The sequence below is a fragment of the Schistocerca gregaria genome, chromosome 2 (assembly GCF_023897955.1).
Source record: "Schistocerca gregaria isolate iqSchGreg1 chromosome 2, iqSchGreg1.2, whole genome shotgun sequence".
In the NCBI taxonomy this organism is placed as follows: domain Eukaryota; kingdom Metazoa; phylum Arthropoda; class Insecta; order Orthoptera; family Acrididae; genus Schistocerca; species Schistocerca gregaria.
Genome location: NC_064921.1, coordinates 409,827,589 through 409,847,987, shown reverse-complemented (window position 1 = coordinate 409,847,987; position 20,399 = coordinate 409,827,589). Strand labels below are relative to the sequence as shown.

General features: G+C 42.6%; 1 protein-coding gene across 1 annotated transcript in view; it reads left to right on the top strand.

The window, feature by feature from the left end:
* Positions 1-2,494: 2,494 nt before the first annotated feature.
* Positions 2,495-20,399, top strand: part of LOC126322960 (lysozyme-like) — a 36,408-nt gene continuing 18,503 nt past the window's right edge. The window contains exon 1 of the mRNA XM_049994597.1: positions 2,495-2,603. Within this exon, the coding sequence (XP_049850554.1) occupies positions 2,528-2,603 (76 nt within the window). The 5' untranslated portion in view covers positions 2,495-2,527. The remainder of the gene's footprint in view (positions 2,604-20,399) is intronic.

Below are 20,399 nucleotides of genomic sequence, written 5' to 3'. Positions count from 1 at the left end.
CTCTACCATCTGAGCTACCGAAGCACGACTCACGCCCGGTACTCACAGCTTTACTTCTGCCAGTACCTCGTCTCCTACCTTCCAAACTTTACAGAAGCTCTCCTGCGAAACTTGCAGAACTAGCACTCCTGAAAGAAAGGATATTGCGGAGACATGGCTTAGCCACAGCCTGGGGGATGTTTAATCTGCCAGGAAGTTTCATATCAGCGTACACTCCGCCGCAGAGTGAAAATCTCATTCTGGAAACATCCCCCAGGCTGTTACATTCCTCGTTCAGAAGATAATACATCTTATCACTTCGATTTGTAGGAATATGGGGAACAGTAATTCTCAACAGCCAGGGCGGCAATCGCGGAGTCAGCAGCGGTAACATTTTGTTATTCATTGGGGAAATCAAGTGACAAATTTAATGGACAAAGAAATCGTTTATAACTAAACTTCTGTTTCTCACTGCCGCGTGTAAGTCTCCAGTTCTCTTCCAGACACAAGAAAAAAAAAAAAAGACCTAGAACTGAAATGCACAGCTTAATGAAGCTAAAGCGATTAAGAACATACAAGTAGTAAGAAAATTGTGGGTAGGCTAGTAGAAAATTGTGGCTGACTCCTACACACATTTTCTGTTTGAGCCCTTTGTATGCTGAAAGTTACTTAAACATATTTAAGGTAATTATGTAGACTACAATTTGTAGACAAAACTAGCAAGGAGAAATAATTTTTACGGTCCTATGAATGATTCATTAATTACAAAAAGGGAATAATAGATCTCTAACGTTGAGTAATGAAACTTCAATCCAACTAGCAGCTGGAGATCGTTCCCATGATCGAGAAAGAGCTAAAGGTATTTTGTGAAAAACTAAAATAGGCGCTTTTGAATTTTCTGTTGAGTAAATCAAATTATATTCTTCAGCGTTCTCTGCCTCTCTCCGTTCCGTTCAAAACTCTAAATGTTTACTTTTTGTTTTTAATTCAGACTCTAATGGCAATAATAGCTCCCGTAGTGGATGAAGACAAGTGAGTTTATGCTTTGGACAAAACGCAGATGGTTCTTGTAATACAGATCTTTTTATGGCGTTATGTAATTATTTCCTTCGGTCTTCGTACTTTATTTGAAGAAAGTCATCTCTTAGCTATTAGCTGCACACTTTCAACTATACTCTTTGCCGGTCTCACTTATTACGACAAGCATCATTGGAAAAAAAAATTGGTACACCGTTGTGTCATTTATTAGTAGTATGCTTTTGTGACGAGCGTCATAAAAATCGAAACCAGCGAAGAATAATTTGAATGTATACAGTTCACGTTCAAAAAATGCTTTTCTTGAAATATTTAACAGCTGTAGCAAGTTACCAATATAAAGTAATACTTCGTAGTTTACGTTTCTTAGTGTAGCACATTCTTATTTTTTATACATCACACCATACATTTTTTCTTACTTCATTTATATGCGAAAGTTGTATCAAGGCGTTTCATTCGTGCCCTAGGCTATTTCCTTCTCCTCATTATAGATTAACCGCGATTTAGACTGGATTCTGTACCTCAGTCGGTAGAAACGGAAACCGCAAAGTACCACTTTGTTGTCCGGCTGTCTGTCTGTCTGTCGGTCCGAGTGTTAATACTCCTTTTACTCATGAACTAATAGAAGCACCAAGTTGAAATTTATGTCACATGCTAAGGTCTCTGGTCTCTTGGCGCTTTACAAACTTTCGCTTCCAAGCCAATGTAATAAAAAGCTACAGACATTCACGTCACATATTTTAACACTCTCAAACTTACTCATTCAAATCTGTAGGGTGCTTCCTGTTGACTCAGGAGCATGAAACCTCGCAAGAAGCAAAATTTAAAAGTACAAGTAAGGGAGGAGATCCGAAAACCGCTACTATTTATTTATAGCACACGAAAAAAAATATGTTTTGTCACTTGTTATCTGACTATCAGTCTATCCGTCTGTTAAAACTTTTTTTTCTCAGGAATCACGGTAACAAAAGCGAAATCACACAAAAATTTTAACTTAAAACTTCAAATTAATAATTCTTGAAAGTCTTTAAATTCTTGCCAGTATACATATATCGATAACAGGCAAAATCGTCGAGATTCTCGATACACGGGATGAATGAACTATCTGTATACGTAATTATGTCTACGCACAACCCCACAGGGTGCGAGTCCTAGTCGCACTTGGCTAATTTTTATTTTTGCTGTCACCTAAACGACTTAACACACCCTGGCGATGGGAATGTGATGCCTTCCATAAATGTAATATAACCCATCTGGACAGTATCGTAACGGCAGCGATGTCTCACAGGTGAGGAGCAACGCCTTCACAGAAGTCTCAGGCACGGCGATGCGTGTGGTCACCGCTATAATGTGGGCCAGTGTCCCTACAAGCCGGCCTGGGAATTCCGTGGGCGGCAGCAGGAGACTTCGACGCGCGGTAAGGAGGGGATCCCTACAAGGTCCGCTAGCGCCGCCTATATATACCGCTCGCTGACGCACCGGCCGCCAGTTCTCACTCCGCCAGTCAAACGCCATGGCGCGCTACAACACGACGCTGCTCACCACTGCCACTGTTTTGTGTGTGGCTTCCTGCTGGGCTCTTGTTGCTGGTGAGTACCGATAAGGACCAATCATTTCGACGTCCACGGATATCGATCGATCATTCTTAATATCACTGGACTCACTATTTCTCCCCTTCTCCGGCATTATCTTGATGAAATGAATCATAGTAAGTATCCTAATATAGTCTGAAATAATTAACACCAATTTTAATGTCTAATGAAAAAATGGCGTGTGCTTACATTCCTGTGGCGAAGCGCGTGCCTGGAAACCGAAAGGCTGCGGGATGGAATCCCAGTCGGTCCGTGGAATATTTCAGTCTGCCTTTAACCTAACCTTCACCTTTCAACGATGTGAAGATTCTTCAGGAACGACACGTGTTTCTGATTCCACGTTAAACTCGTTGACCAGTAGGATTATGGGGTAGGTTAGGGACACCCAAGTCAGCGAGGTGACGTCCAGTGGAAACACTGGAACCAGTCCGTTGAATATCTCGGAATTCGGGATGCATCGATAAAAAGGTATTGTTGATGAAGTAATAAATGTAATTCTTGAAGTTTTCCCGGCATAATGAGTATTTTATGATGTTTAGGGCCTGAGCCATATGACGTCGACCTTTTTTCACGATATTTCGCGCAGAAAGGCAGTCATCTCGTATTGGGTGAGTGTGTAAATTCACCTAAAGATGGCAGAATGGTTGTCAGCCGAGATATCGAGGCAAGGTGTCAATGTCATCAGACTGCAGCCCGAAACTTAATGGAAGAGATAAATGCAAGTCGACACAAGATGGATGAAAAAGCGAATCTCATCATGGCATAAATCAATCTGTATAAAGAGCGATAGGATGTTCTCTTTTTTCAAGTAATTTAATGAAAGGAGTTTTATAATCTGTAACTAGCATCATACAGTTTCTATTTAAACAGCACATGTCCAATTGCCAGATTTAAGAGAGCAAGAGATCATCATATTCAAAAAATTTTACTTGACAATGTACTGTTCTTGCTTCATGACATTGTTACTCATTGTTATTTTCTCCGTGATCAATAAATAGTGTTGAATCACTTTAGTAACACTTAATGACAGTGAGAAGTATTGTTGATTGTAAAATAGCAAAGTTAGTTTTGTTTCGAAAATCGTGACAATCAATTTCTTAGTCCCTGCATTTTTTTTTTTTTTTTCGAGATGAAGGTTGTGTATGATATTCCACAGCTACTTTAAACGAGAGCTAGGCAACGGTTCTCTATCTCTCTCTCTCTCTCTCTCTCTCTCTCTCTCTTTTCAAAATTTCCAAATGCCAGAAAACATTATGGGTTGAGCGAGTGATGTATCATCGGTCACGACTTCTTGGAATAACTTTGCCTGCCATTGCTTTGCTGTAACTGAGACTTTCGTCTTGACTAATATTATTTAACAATGTTTCTGATACACGTTCCCTTATAGCACCTTCTTTACGGACGATAAAACCCATATAAATATGCTTTGGTGGTCAGAAATAGTTTGAAAAGCTTGTTGGAACGTGTAAGGGTGTTGTAGGGTAGGTTGTGCTACGAAATAAATATGAAGAAAAAATTCGTTACGCTGCACCGTTTTGGAGTCAATTGTCATCGAAGTTAGCCAATCAGACTGTTGCGCGCGAAATTCAAGCGGTCTGCCATGTACAGTTAGTGACAGTTGTTCTCATAGCGCAGATGATGGCGCCCAAGACTGCTCAGCCTTTGGCTCGGGTTCGATCCTTACTACCATCCCACGTCAAATTGTTGTATGGCTCTCTGTTTTGGTTTTAAAACCAGACGAAGACCACGTTTAGCGACACAGTCTCTGGCTGGGCGCTTGAATCTGCGCGCGCAGCAGCCTGATTGGCCAACTTCTACGCTAAGTAAATCGAAAACGGCGCAACGTATCGAATTTTTCTTTTCCTAAAAGTTATTTCACAGCGCAAACTACTCTGCAAAGCTTTACAAGCTATTTCAGGTTTTTATATTTGTATTACGGCCTTATAGGGGTTGCAGGAAGGACTTAGTAGATAAAGTTTTGATAAGAAAGCCATATCCGGAAACTTAACGTTTGGATACAAAATAAATGTAATCGGATCACTTTTAAATCTCCCGCTTCACAGTAAGCACACAAACTGAGAGTTGTGGTGGAGTTTTTTTGAACGATTTACCACTGTCACTTCGTCAGCAAATGTGATCCAGTATGATTGCGCATCTGCGCATTTGGCACGTGGCGTCCGCGGAAATCTCCGCCAACCATAAGGTGAAAGGTGACAGGTGACGATGGATCAACTCTTGACTTCCACGGTCTCTAGATCCCCCCCCCCCCCCCCCCCCCCCTTGACTGTTTCTTGTTGAGTCTGGTGTAAGATACTCCAATACAAGTGGAAGAACTTCTTGCACGGTTTGTAGCAGAAGCAGACATTATTCAGTACCCACCATAATGCACAGATCGTGTGTATGAAAGCGTGATTCACGTATACACCTTGTGTAACAATTAGCATGGTTTTCACATGGAGCAACTCCTATAGAGCACATGTATCAGCAAACTTATTTTACATTCAAACAGTACAGTTCCGAACATGATTCTTTATCAAAACTTTATCTCCTCTACAACTCCTTTAAGCCTGTAATAGAACTTTTGAAACACCCTGTCTATGATAGCAGAAGAGTAGGTTTCAAAAAGATAGCCCCATAAGAGGACAGTATTTATAATGGTAACAGCTCAAAACTTATTGCTTCTATGTACTTAATCGTCTGAACACAATGAAAATTGCGTATGCAATCGTGTGAATCCTCAATCGCTAGCTACCTTGGAATGCATCTACCTTATTTACCACTGAGCTCCGGCTTTTGTGTTGCCCTTGGTGGCTCACGTTTGGAACGTTTAATATATCATTACTTCGTCGTAAACTGTCACTTATTATAAGTTCAGAACTTTTAGTAAGCACTACTTGAAGACGTACACGTGTGTCATACTATCCACAGAGCAGAATTTTTGTTTATCATTGGCTGTAGCAAGTACTCCTGGAATTTCCAAGTTTTCTTGCCAGATGTTTTGCAGACGATGCTTCGTTATGGTGCCTGGGTCTGACCGATGCGTCAAAAAAGTGATGACGTATCATATCAGGTCATTAACGATTCGGAGCCCAAGTTCAACAAGACGGAACATGAAAACAATCGCGACCTTTCTGAAGGAACAAAAATCGTCTGAAGTAATTTAGGGGACACCAGAGATGCTAAATTCGGAAGATTTGGCAATGCTTTAAATTCTAGACTGGTAAAAAGCGTGAAACGGACCTCGGGAAAAGTTTCAACAGACGTACAAGAAGTAGTTGGTTTCTCCTTCGATAACACTCTGATTCTTAGCGAAACTGTGCTGTGAATAATAACATAAAGTGACATTAACTTCCATACACTAAGACAGTACTTATACTAATCTCCCTCCCACGGGCGCCAGCAAGCTCTTCGACGTTGTGAAGAATCACTTCAGACTCAACTAAACAATGGTCTTGAGACAGTAACAAAGTTTATAACGTTAAACGCATCCAGAAAACAGTCAAAGGTTTCTCCTTGAAAAGTGTTCATTGCAAGTAAATGTTAATAGAGCAGTGATCCACAGCGTTGGCTAACAAGGCATGCAACAAAGTATTTAACTGTCCAGTTCAGGAAGAGCAAAAAGTCTTTTCACTGCTTTCAGTTTTTTGTTCAACTTCCTGTCGGCAGAGACATAACTCTCTCTAGTGCTCTTGGTGGTATTTTTAGAAAATCACATGAACACATTTATACAATGACAGCGTGTGGCTGAAAAGCCCATCCATGCTAGAATTCGTGAGCATTGAAAGCATCGTACAGAGAGTTACAAACCAAGGTCCTTTCCCAGAATACAGTTGTTGTAACAACCTCCAATGATGTATCCATCTTTTTACTTGTGAAAAGAATCATAACTGTGTCATTAGGTACTCAAACCGCAGCACATGTTTCGTATCATAATATCATTTGATGACAGTAAATGACTTACTATATTGATACGTATAATCGAAAAGATGCTGTTATATGACACACTGTCGCTTTCCGGGCTTTATGTCAACGGTACCGGTGCTAAATAAAGGCTATACCTACATATACATCTACTTCGGTAAATGAGATGGTATTGCGCAAGGTGATAACAAATAGCAAAATAGTTGTTCAAATAGCGGTCTTGTTTATCGTACCCTGTTGTGGGATAAAATATGAATGAAACTTTCTGGTACATTAAAGCTGTGTGACAAAACGCAATTCTAACCCACATTCAGCGAAGTAGGGATTACAAAAATGTGACACACGTTACGGTAAATCCATCCATTTCAATGAACCACAATTATTTTTCGAAAACGGTGCTTAAATTTAATTGTTTAAATTATTCACTCTTGTTCAATTGCCTCTTCTTAATTCATCTAAAACACTGATGTGTCAGTCCTTCCAGGCCTCTGTTGAATCATTTGATAGTAGCTGACGCAATTCGTGCAGTAGAATAGGCTCCAGTGTTTGGAAAGCTTACATATTTGTTTGGAAGAAATTTTATATACAGGAAATGTATTAGCAATTGCGAATATGATGGTTGGTTGGTTGGTTTGGGGAAGGAGACCAGACAGCGAGGTCATCGGTCTCATCGGATTAGGGAAGGACGGGGAAGGAAGTCGGCCGTGCCCTTTGAAAGGAACCATCCCGGCATTTGCCTGGAGCGATTTAGGGAAATCACGGAAAACCTAAATCAGGATGGCCCGACGCGGAATTGAACCGTCGTCCTCCCGAATGGGAGTCCAGTGTTTAAATGAGAATATGAACCGCCATCGGCTGTATATTAGAATGACAATGAAAAGTTGTCGTGGACTGGGACACGAATCCCGATTTCTCGGTTATCACGAACGGTCGGCATACCATTAGGCTATTCGAGGACGCTCCACGGCCAGACCCATTTCCGTATGTCGTCAACCATGTATCTACACAGCCTTCACTTGCATATCCATGATGTACATTCCCGTGTAGGGGTAACATTTTAAATGCAAGTACCTTCCGCAGTGTCGACGGATGAATACGATATTGCAGAGCAGCTGCTATTCAGAAGTACTATGCAATGTTTCTTCGGACATGTATGCCCTACCTCATGTTACTCAGGAGACCGATAACACATTTTCAACCGAGAGGTCAAAGATTGTATTTTCTTCTCTTCAGGAAATATGATCAGTGTTCTGGAAAACTGCTTTATTACATATGCAAGCTACTGTTGCAGTTTTTTCCTTGGAAGAGTAGTTAATACAAATGAAATATGAGGAAAAAGCGTGAGAAATCATTTGGATGATACGCTTCATGAGATTGTTTTTAGCCATCCGGAGTGGCCGTGCGGTTCTAGGCGCTACAATCTGGAACCGCGAGACCGCTACGGTCGCAGGTTCGAATCCTGCGTCCGGCATGGATGTGTGTGCTGCGCTTAGGTTAGTTAGGTTTAAGTAGTTCTACGTTGTAGGGGACTGATGACCTGGGAAGATGAGTCCCATAGTGCTCAGAGCCATTTGAACCTTTTTGACATTGATATTGTACTAGGAAGCCATGCGCAGTTTGTACATTACGGAACTCGTAGGTATTTTAAGTGCCACAGTCAAGAGTGTCAAATTTATTGTTTCCTTGCAATGATGATGAAGTCCCGTACTCCGCAAAAGAGCGTAGGGGACGATGCAGGAGACCCTCACGGCCGTACTAGACAAGGTCCTAGTGGAGGTGGTTTGCCATTGCCTTCCTCCGATCGTAATGAGGATGAATGATGATGATGAAGACGATGATGATAAAGACCACACAACACCCAGTCATCTCGACGCAGGTGAAAATACCTGACCCCGCCGGGAATCGATCCCTTGCAATAGCACACAAATTTTAACTTGTAATCAAGTGGTCCTTGCGCCCAAGAGAGTTAGCACAGTGATGTGTCTAAATGGCTTAAGGCTATGGCGGCATGTTTTCTTTGAAAACAGACAGCCTATTTCTTTCGTTAGTCAGAGATTGTGCTATATCTCTGGTTATCTAGTCGTTAATAAGATTTTGAACGTTAAATTCCCTTTTTCTTTTAAGCGTTCATACCCTGCATGCGCTGGATACGTTAGGAATACCAAGAGTACGTTTGCGAAGGAGACACTTTTCCAAACGTTTGTCGTCAAAGTGCGGAAATGTCGTAATTTCCTGCAGGCTACATTATGTAAGTGCGCGAGCACTGAGTTTCAGATGAGAATCTGCCGGTGTAATTCAAGCCTCGCGTGACAAGCGATCCTGTTCCCTAGACGTTAATGAGTTTCTTACAGTGTAAAAAGTGGAGACTAAATTGGCTGAAATTAAGCAGCTTCCGAATTCAGTTTAATGAATTACTGCCTGTAATGAGTGCCCGCCACAACCGAATGCGGCAAAAACAACTTTTTTGAAGCAGGCCTTGACGGGTACGAAGAGAAGTACGGACGCGTCGCCGCTTGTGGTGTTAGGTGTGGAGGTAGAGGCTGGCGGTCGGCCGGTCCAGGCAGGTCCGGTCCGCGTTCCAGTGTTTTACGACACAGGTCCGCGATGACGCCAGCAAACATCCGGGAGACGCGTCCGCGTGCATAAGTGGAGCAGACGCGCTGTCGCAAGGCCGTCGGCCTGGGCGCGCGGCCCTGACATTTGGCCGTCGCACTGCAGCAGCCGCTCAAGGGCTCCCAGCTGTGGCGGCGCCGTCGCAGTGGACGTCCAGCAGCCTTCTGGCCGCTCAGCGCAACTCCTGTGCATTGTCAGCTTATTGGTTATTCTCTCCCCGTTCCCTCTAAGGTGGTGAATCCGTGAGGTACCAGCTGACGCAAGGAAGTAGACAACTGTCTCCACCTTTGAAAAAGGCTACCGAAGCATCTGTGGTAATTACTGTGACATACCCTTGCTCTCCGTGGCTGGTAAAATTTTTGCCAGAATTCTGTTGAGTCACCTCCAGACTCTTTCAGAGACTGTACTTTCTGAATATCAGTGCGAGTTTCGCCTCTCCATAGGCACTGCAATATATCGTGTTCATCCGCCGATACCGGGCAGCGACTTTCAATTGAAATTTCTTTCTCTCTACGGCAATTACATAATCTGTGTACCTGTACAGGTTGTGACGCAGGAAGAACGACATATGGAAGTCTGGGTCAAGTTTGGGTCCGTCCGTGAGTCGCGTACGGATAGCCGAAGCGGTTAGTGCCACCTCTTTCTTTGTCGTCATTCCATTTTACAGATGATGCTTTTGCAACTGCGAAAACATTTCAACTATTGATATGATCTGTGCGCGACAAATACAGGAAAACTGCAGAGAACAATATAAGCCTTTTCTTCCAGTGTTCTATACCTTGGAAAAGGCCTTTGACACGGCCGGCCCCTGTGGTCGAGCGGTTCTAGGCGCTTCAATATGGAACCTAGCTGCTGCTACCGTCGCAGGTTCGAATCCTGCCTCGGGCATGGATGTGTGTGATGTCCTTAGGTTAGTTAGGTTTAAGTAGTTCTATGTCTAGGGGACAGATGACCTCAGATCTTAAGTTCCATAGTGCTTAGAGCTATTTCAACCTTTGACACGGTGTCCAGAGAAGCTATGTATAAGATCCTAAAATATTTCTGCTAACGTGAACACTTTCTTGCCCTGATTCAGGTTCCTCTTGATGACATGCAAGTGCTGTGGTAGAATGAAACATCTGGAAAATTCTGTATTACTAAGTACTCAAACAACGATGTTTCCTCGCACCAACATTCTTTGCTCTGTAACTCGCGGCCATGCTTTATGAGACACAAACAGATCATAGGTATTTCAAGAATTACACTCTTAAGTTGGCAATATCACTCGATATTTGGAAATAACACAAACCAAAACATAGCATCAAAACAAGTTTCAGTTTCTACTGCTGTGAAATTTGGAAAAAACCCAAGTGGCAATTAAAAGCTGAGAAACGGCACCAAAAATGGAACAGACACATAATATGAAGAAAATCGTCCATGCAGACTGCAAGTAGAATTTAAAATATTACTACATTATAACAGAAACCAGCGACCAGAACTGTGTATAACTTATAGGTACATTGCCCCAAAATGTAAACTAAATAGTAAAAACATTATCTTATTCCAGGCCACTGAAGATGCCTTGCAGAGAATAATGGCAATACGCGTATGGCACGAAAATTGTATTTCATTCAGTTGTAGTTAAACGGTCCTAAAGGTAAAAATTGTCAGAATCCCGTAATAATGGAGGATGGCTAGTTGCTATGCTGCTCACTATGAAATCTAAACAACTCGCTATACTTTTCTGTAAACCTCTCGGTATTTCCATCATTTAAATTCCTTAGTCAATCGGTGGCTGCAGTTTCTGGACACGTGCCATATTCTTAAAATCGTGTGGATCTCTGGGCTTAGTCGTGAAGCAGTGGTCATTTTGTACGCTCTGATGTATGTCGTAGAATTAGTCCACACACTTCTAATTTCGACAATGACAAAATTAAGTTACCTTGAGGAGCTAACATAAGATTCGAACGCGCAAACAATAAGCTGACATTGTTCGAAGGTATGGGGTATGAAATCTCCTATTAATGACTTTGCTATGAAGCATGGGCTAAGAGTAAATCGAAGAAAGAGGAAAGTAATGAGAAGTAGCAGAAATGAGAGCAGGAAGAAACATAACATCAAAACTGGTGATCACGAAATAGGTGAAGTTAAGAAATTCTGCTACCTAGGTAGCAAAATAATCCACAGGACAATGTAATAAGCAAGTTAACAGTGGCCAAGAGAAATCCACTTGTGTCAAACATAGGCCTTAACTTGTGGAAGAAATTTCTAAGAATGTACGTTTGGAACACACCAGTGTATGGTAGCGAAACATGAACTGTGGTAAACCCGGAACAGAAGAGAAGCGAGGCGTTTTGAATGTGGTACTACAGAAGAATGTTGAAAATTAGATGGACTGATAAGGTAAAGAATGACAAGGTTCTCCGCACAACCGGCAAGGAAAGGAACATATGCGGAACACTGATGAGAAGAAGGGATAGGATGAGAGGACATATTTTAAGACATCAAGGAAAAACTTCCATGGTACTAGAGGGAACTGCTGAGGGTAATAACTGTAGAGGAAGACAAAGACTGGAATGCATACAGCAAATAATTGAGGACATAGGTTTCAAGTACTACTCTGAGATGAAAAGGAAAGATTGGCACAAGAGAAGTATTCGCGGTGGACGGCATCAAACCACTAAGAATAAAAAAAGAAAAAAATAGAAATTAAGGATGCTTGACTTCCATTGCACACATCGAGTAAGTTCACAAAGTCTTGTTGGTCCTAAGATGTGCACCTGAGCAGTTTGCAAGAATTTGAAGCTTCGTGTAGTAACGTCTATTTTACTAATGTAAGTGACGTTGCTCTGCCCGTCTGAGATCTTATACGTCTTACCTTCGACGCATATCGACTTACCACGCGGTTTTTTACAGCCCTATCCTTCTTCCTGCAACTTATCACTTCATGTTCTCCATTTAGGCACAGGGAAAACCGGCTACTAATTCTCAGTTTCTGTTTTCGTTTAGTGATGTCAGTAATTTTATTACGTTCTTGGACCCAATGGCCACATTCTTCGAAAACAAAGTCACAAAATGGAGAGCAGTTGTTACTACCCTTCGGTAATGTTTGCTTTTGGTTAGTGCAGACATTAAGGGCCGCTGCCTTTGGAGTGTAAGTCAACTTTTGTGTCACAGTGGAACGACATATTAACTGTGATTTTCTTACAGTTACGATCAGTACCAGTTAACAGCTAAGCGGGCAGATATTCCTGGGAGTCTATCAGTGGATCAGCTGACTGCCCCTTAGACAGATTCCGGCGACGTTTGCTCTTGACAGACTCCCGCAAGATCGTCAAGAGAATAGGGGAATATGATCATCTGGCCGTTAGCTTCTTATGAACATAATCTGATAGCATCGCACCACGCAGATCCAAAAAAGAGCGTTATCTTTCCGACGATTCCGTCTTCACCTTTTTCTGCTGATATGAAGCCAAATGTTTCCATTGCTTGCGTCGTTACTTCGTCTCGGGTTCATAGTGATACACACAGCAACCGTCCATGGTGATTAGGCAGTCATCTCGTTTGGCCTGATACACAGCAACATTTAGGCTGCTGCCTCGATTTGGAATGGTTATGATCAGTCGCGTAACCCAACGAATGGTGACCTTCGCGTCGTTGAAAATGTACAAGCTGCAGAAAACTGATTCGTAACTGATTTTAATTTTTTCCGCTATCACCTCAGTTGTGATACGCGGTCTTCAGACAGCAGGGTCTCCACACACGGGCTCTTCACAGAGAGCTGGTTTGCCACTTCCTTCTTCGTCAGTAAGACTTGCTTGTCCGCACTGGCAGCGCCTGCTCCACCCGACCACTGTGTCATTTGATACTGCGTACTCTAAGACCAAAAAAAAAGACACAACGAAGGAATCGGTGGATGGGATGTGCACATACAAACAAACCAGTTATTTGAAAAAGAATTGGATGATTTATTCAGGAGAAAGAACTTCACAAATTGAGAAAGCCAATAACGCGTTGTCCACTTCCTGAGCGATATTGTGCCAACTTCTGTCCAATTGGCACATTAGATCATCAAAATCCCGAGCTGGTTAGAGGGCCCTGACAATAATAGTCCAAACGTTATCAATTGGGGACAGATTTTTGCTGGTCACCGGTGCTCAGTTTGAAGCGAGACGTAACACTGAAAACAATTCTACACGATCAATGAGATACCAGGCACAAGACATTTCTGGAGACGCCCCGGACAGCAGTGGAACAGCAACCTGTCTGTCTCCCGCCATACTGCCAGACAACCATGAGTGGTGGTCTGGGGAAGTATTTCTTTTCACAGCAGCACCAGTTTGGTAGTCATCCACCGCAGCCTTACAGCACAGCTGAATGTCGACTACATTCTAAGCCCCATTCTGTTGCCCTTCATGTAAAGCCATATTGGGCTTACATTTCAGTAAGATAATGCCCACCCACACACATCGATAGTTTCTACTGCTTGGGTTCGTGCTCGCCAAACCCCAACTTGTCCAGCAAGGCCACCGGCTCTTTCCCCAGTTGAGAAAGTTTGATGCATTATGGCCTCCAACCAGCTCGGGATTATGAAAGATCTAACGCGCCAGCCGGACAGAATTTGGCACAATATAACTGAGGAGGACATCCACGAGTCTGTCAATCAACTCCATGCCGACTAACTGCTTTCCGAAGGGGCAGAGGTGGATCAACGCGTTATTGACTTGCTCAATTTACGAATCCCTTTCTCTGGAATAAATCATCCAATTTTTCTAAAATTGTAAATATTTGTTTGTCTGCACACGTACATTACATCTACCTTATTTTCCATTCGGACGATTTCTTCGAGCTGTGGTTTTTTCCCCCTTGAGTGTATTGTTGCGTGTCTTCCATTAACTCTTTATGGATTGTTTCAGCGTCGTTTCCCTTCATGCTCTCACTTTATCACTGAGCTACATCATTTTGTTTTGGCTCCTCTACCGGCTTTTTGCGGCACTTCATCGTGGATATTTCAATACGGTACCATGACTGAAGATATGTACTTGGAAAGAAGCAAACAAATAACAAAGTAACTAAATTTTCGTGTTTATACTTAATCTTTATGATTCCACTTGTATAACATCAGTTTCACTAATAATTTTGTATCCTTCACGAGAGTTAGGTATTTTATTCTGTTACGTGGAACAGTTATTAAATCATTTCCAGTACTCTCCTCCCGGACGCTGATGTGCCAAACCACGCCATCGCCTAAAAGAAGTCTCTACGTATTGCCAAGGCAAAAATAGAAATAACATTTGCTGCAACCAATGTTCTTGCGCATAGCTTTACTAATAGCTTCCTTGCAATTTAAGTGATATTTTTACAAATTCTGTGAATCATGCACAGTCTCTGAAGGACTGTTAGTTTCAGTGCTTGCACCTCATACAGTAGAAATCCAGGTCCGAGTAAGACATCCGTTGCCTTGGTTCAGTTCTCAGTAGCCGATGCTAACTGACGCCTCTGCTGCCGAGTTCACCGTAAGCAAGAAGCCAGGCTCATTATATGCGGTTGTACGAAAAGGTCATCTGCCATTAACGTGGCCTTTCCGGGTAACCAATGACTAGGTTGCTACGTCACTGAGGCCCATCCCACCTCCTGGTATTGTCACAGGTTAGCGACGCACAGTGTTTAAGGACACGGAATTGGCAGTCGGCTGAGCTTTCACATGCTAAACTCAGGGCGAATTACTTCATTCATTCTTGCCCAAACGTCTTACTGTTCCGCATCTACGGGAAAGGTAAAAAATTCTTGATCCGATACTTCGTTTAAAGTAACAGCTTAGCAAGTTTTTAAATATCCTTAGTAAACTGAGATATGTAACTCCGTAAAACAAGAACCTATCTCAGCTTCATTCATATCATTTGAGATTAGTCTTCTTCAGCTGATTAGATATGGGACCAAAAGTAATTCAGGCGATTCAATGGATGAACACCTGAAGCGAAGATCATGCAGTTTTGGAGAAACTTTCAGAAACGAAACTTCCTGACAGATTTAAATTGTGTGCCGGAACGAGACTCGATCTCGAGACCTTTGTCTTTCGGGGGCAAGTGCTCTACCAACTGATCTACCAGAGCACGACTCACGCCCCATCCTCACAGCTTTACTTCTGCTCCTACCTTCCAAACTTTACAGAAGCTCTTCTGCAAGGTTCGAAAAAGGCAAAGGTCCCGGGTTCGAGTCTCTGTCCGACACACAGTTTTAATCTGCCAGGAATTTTCATATCAGCGTGCACTCCGCTGCAGAGTGAAAATCTCATTCTGGAAACTATCAGAAACGTTTGAGAGGACGTAGTGAAAGGAAACTTTTTTAGTTACAAGATGAGGACGTTCAGCCCGACTACCGCCCTTGAGTCTTTCCGGTTCTGAAGCATCGCGCTGGTCAGGATCCGTCGACTGTCATGCGGATATGGAATCGACTGCATTCATAATTGTACCAAGGAAGCAGTAGTTGTCTTTATGGTACGAGATGCCACTCGATACACAACATGATTGCGTCTCTTTCGCGTAGCCAGTAATTTGGACAGCAGCCGTTACATTTATGACGTATTACGGCTGTCAGCTGTGTCCTATATTCTAAGTCTTTGTGACGTTACATTCCAACAAGATAACACAAGACCGTGTGTTGCTGTGATATCCTGACCCACGTCGATACTGAGGGTGTACCACTGTTGCCCTTGCCAGCACGTTCTCCATATCTCTCACCCACTGGAAACTGATGATCACAGACTTCCGAGAGACTGGGGTGCCATCACTAGGCAGGCACTACGGCTGGTCAACGGTCTCATAGTTGGAACGGAATTGCTCAGACCCTTAGCTTATTCCCATTTGATGTAAACTTGGGTCAAAGCTGTCGTTGCTGTCACAGGTGGCAGTTCTGTGTATCGAATTTCGCGTCCTCTCCACTCCAAATCACCTACAAATTTAATCATTTATTCTCTCGACTACAAGCGTAAAATTTCGTTATTTGCTATCTTTCATAGTGCTGCCATTTTAATATGTGGCGCACGACCTTTTCTTCCACTCCATTGTAAGCTTTCTGCCACCGTCTGTAATTACTGTTAGGCTCGAAGTGCCAGGTGACTAATTTGTCCGGCGACCACAGACACGAAATAAACACATTATCAGTTCAGTTTCGTTTCGTGTAAACTTGTACCGTACTGCTAAGTTGGTGCAGCCAGCAGGTGGGCAGCGCGGCCACACTCTGCCGCGCTGTGGTAGGGCCAGTACAGAGGCGAGGTCAGGCGCTCCCGGATGCCCGCCGCCGCCCGCTCAGGTCTCTGCAGACGTGCGCCCCGGCCGCTGACCCTGCCAGCGAGCGTCGACCGCCACGAGCCGCACCCGTGTGGTGGTGGGGAGAGCCAACACCACTCAGAAGCGTTTGCGCTGCCAACAGCCTCGAGCTTTTCCATATCTTTGGACGCCATCTCAGACGCCACAGCCCATAACTTTTCCTCGCGCTTAACCACTCCTGTTTCACCATGCTCCAATAGCTACAGCCTGTTCAAAAGACATGCTACAATACTTGAGGCATCGCGCTGTTCATAGATAAGCGTTTCTAGAATAAAGAAGTTAAATACACATCAAAATGAAACAAAGATAGTTTCTCGGTATTACACACTATACTGGAATATAATATCAGTTCAATAAGTCACAGCTGCAAAATACTAACACGAATTCTTTACAGACGAATGGAAAAACTAGTAGAAGCCGACCTCGGGGAAGGTCAGTTTGGCTTCCGTAGAAATGTTGGAACACGTGATGCAATACTGACCCTACGACTTATCTTAGAAGAAAGATTAAGGAAAGGCAAACCTACGTTTCTAGCATTTGTAGACTTAGAGAAAGATTTTGACAATGTTGACTGGAATACTCTCTTTCAAATTCTGAAGGTGGCAGGGGTAAAATACAGGGAGCGAAAGGCTATTTACAATTTGTACAGAAACCAGATGGCAGCTATAAGAGTCGAGGGGCATGATAGGGAAGCAGCGATTGGGAAGGGAGTGAGACAGGGTTGTAGTCTCTCCCCGATGTTATTCCATCTGTATACTGAGCAAGCAGTAAAGGAAACAAAAGAAAAATTTGGGGTAGGTTTTAAAATCCATGGAGAAGAAATAAAAACTTTGAGGTTCGCCGATGACATCGTAATTCTGTCAGAGACAGCAAAGGATTTGGAAGAGCAGTTGAACGGAATGGATAGTGTCTTGAAAGGAGGATATAAAATGAACATCAACAAAAGCAAAACGAGGATAATGGAATGTAGTCGAATTAAGTCTGGTGATGCTGAGGGAATTAGATTAGGAAAGGAGACACTTAAAGTAGTAAAGGAGTTTTGCTATTTGGGGAGCAAAATAACTGATGATGGTCGAAGTAGAGAGGATATAAAATGTAGACTGGCAATGGCAAGGAAAGCGTTTCTGAAGAAGAGAAATTTGTTAACATCGAGTATAGATTTAAGTGTCAGGAAGTCATTTCTGAAAGTATTTGTACGGAGTGTAGCCATGTATGGAAGTGAAACATGGGCGATAAATAGTTTGGACAAGAAGAGAATAGAAGCTTTCGAAATGTGGTGCTACAGAAGAATGCTGAAGATTAGATGGGTAGATCTCATAACTAATGAGGAAGTATTGAATAGGATTGGGGAGAAGAGAAGTTTGTGGCACAACTTGACTAGAAGAAGGGATCGGTTGGTAGGACATGTTTTGAGGCATCAAGGGATCACAAATTTAGCATTGGAGTGCAGCATGGAGGGTAAAAATCGTAGAGGGAGACCAAGAGATGAATACAGTAAGCAGATTCAGAAGGATGTAGGTTGCAGTAGGTACTGGGAGATGAAGAAGTTTGCACAGGATAGAGTAGCATGGAGAGCTGCATCAAACCAGTCTCAGGACTGAAGACCACAACAACAACAACTGGAATACCGAAATGTTATTGACTTATTTATATTCCACTGGTTCCGATCATACCGAGCATACAGGGTACAAAAGGAAGACGTAACACTGACCTGAGAAGTCAGAACCAAAATATAAATATAGGAGATCCTCAAGGTAGCATATTTGCACCAATACTATTCCTCATATGTAGGGGGCGAAAAAAAGAATTTTCCTTCGAAAGCCGTATATAATCGATATATCGCAGTGAGCAATGGGACAATCACCGCTCTGGCACAGCAGGTCGATGGTACCCGTCTGGTAAAACACAGTGTCCTGCTCCGCGAAGATGTCTGTAACTACCTGCTACACTTTGTATGACAGGAATCATCGATGCTTCAAGGCCTATTTTAAGGGACCACAGTCGAAATAATCACATGGAGAGAGACCGGGAGTAGAGGGCGGGTGCCCGAATATCTCCCAGCTGAGTTGGCGTAACTTATGTGTCACAACATTTGCTATATGGAGAGGTGCTTTGTCATGAAGCAGCCGCATCTCTTGTCGTACCATTTCACAACGGTGGTTTTTGGCCGACATTCTTCATTCTCCGACCGATGTCTACCGGTTTTATGCTTCGGCAGCCAAGAAGAGAATAACCGTACGTTGGTCCTGTCTGGACGCATTTGGTAATAACCGTACCACAGTTCACGTTTCCGTATTTACAGCATACAAGTTGGATAGACATCAATGCCGCATTAGCTCCTTCCCTGCATGTCGATGCTTATATTGCCGCATTGGAGTCGCGCTATTTCATATACGCTATAGCACCGTCTTTAAATGGAAGCTATTTCATTGCCCTTACACCGTTACTGACGTTCCCCGTGGCCAAAAAATTCTGTTCGCTCAAGGCAGCAGTATTATAGTTATACAGAAAACAAGAGATTCTTACAACAAAACAAATGACCCCCCCCACCCCCCAACAAGAAAGTTTACCATTGTGTTATCCGGAACACATTGAAAGCAAATTCCGAGAATTTCAGTCTGAAGAGAGGAAAATTACACTGTTACATTTAATGTAGAGGGTGCCTCTACGGTCTGCGTAACAAACACTTTTGTAGGAATAAATATTGATTTAGTTGAAGTGCTGAGAACAAATATACTTGCAAACGGAATGTCATTAGAACGTTATGCTCTTAGAGTCCTGTTATCAGTAACGGTGAAATCTTTTAGCAGCATACTATACACACGTAACTCAATTGCTAGCTATGGATTCTTTCTTGAGGAAGAAATGCACAAAATATATGGACAGTTTTCAAGTTGTATAAAAGAGCCATAAGAATCTTACCATCATAGTGATCATTCTCATTGTAAATATCTGTTCAAAATAATGGGAATTTTAATACGATTACATTTAAGTCTTAAACTGTGATACCATGATACGACCAATACCGTTGTAAAAGTGGCCCACTGATTAATGAAACTAGTACAGTACAGATTAGACGCCTTGAAATACGCAAATAATTATAATTATGGAATTTTACGTAGTATCTGACTTTGAAAATTCAGTATGATGTGAAGGTACCACGTTCTGTCATCAGAGTCTCTCCCTATTTCAGAGCAGGGGGAAGAGTTTCTACGAAGGTACGTTTTGTACAGTGTGTCCGTAAAATCCCCGTACCCTTACGGCAAAATAATATATTTTGTGCTGAATACTGGACTACTCAAATACAGACCTTTGTATCCGGAGCATCTGTAATTGCACTACTGTACATTATACCGAGACCTACGAGTCTCCGTGTTTTCCTTGACATTTTAAGGAGTACGTCAGCAGTTATGCTTTCAAACACCTTTGCGCAATTTTTCATTAGTCTTGTACTGACGTTGAGTCATATGGGAGCTAACTGACCTGTACTGTGCAATAAGGTACGGGCTTCATGATGGCCATTTCCATGAGGCTGGAGATGTTCCTAGACAACACCCAATTCAGCAGCCTGGAAAGTGTTTATCAAGGAATTGACACACCTCAGTAGAAAAATGAGATGGAGCTCCGTCCTGCTGATCCATGATTCCGTGTCTTTGAGATGAGGTGAGGTATCAAAACGGTGTTTACAACATGTTTAGACAAGAATTTCTATGCAGGTACCTTTCAAAAAGTACTCGACCAAAGTGGAATCATGATAAGATTGTTGCTCATGAGACGGTTTCCTTCCCAGGATTCTTTTTAGTCCAGAAGAGCAGATTCCAGTAAGAACCGCTGTATATCGTACATTCATGAGAAAATAACACTCTTGAGCGAGACATGGTATTTTGAAATTGTCCCACCAAAGCATGGCAGGTTGAAACTCACTGTTCTATGTCGTCGTCAGATAATTCTT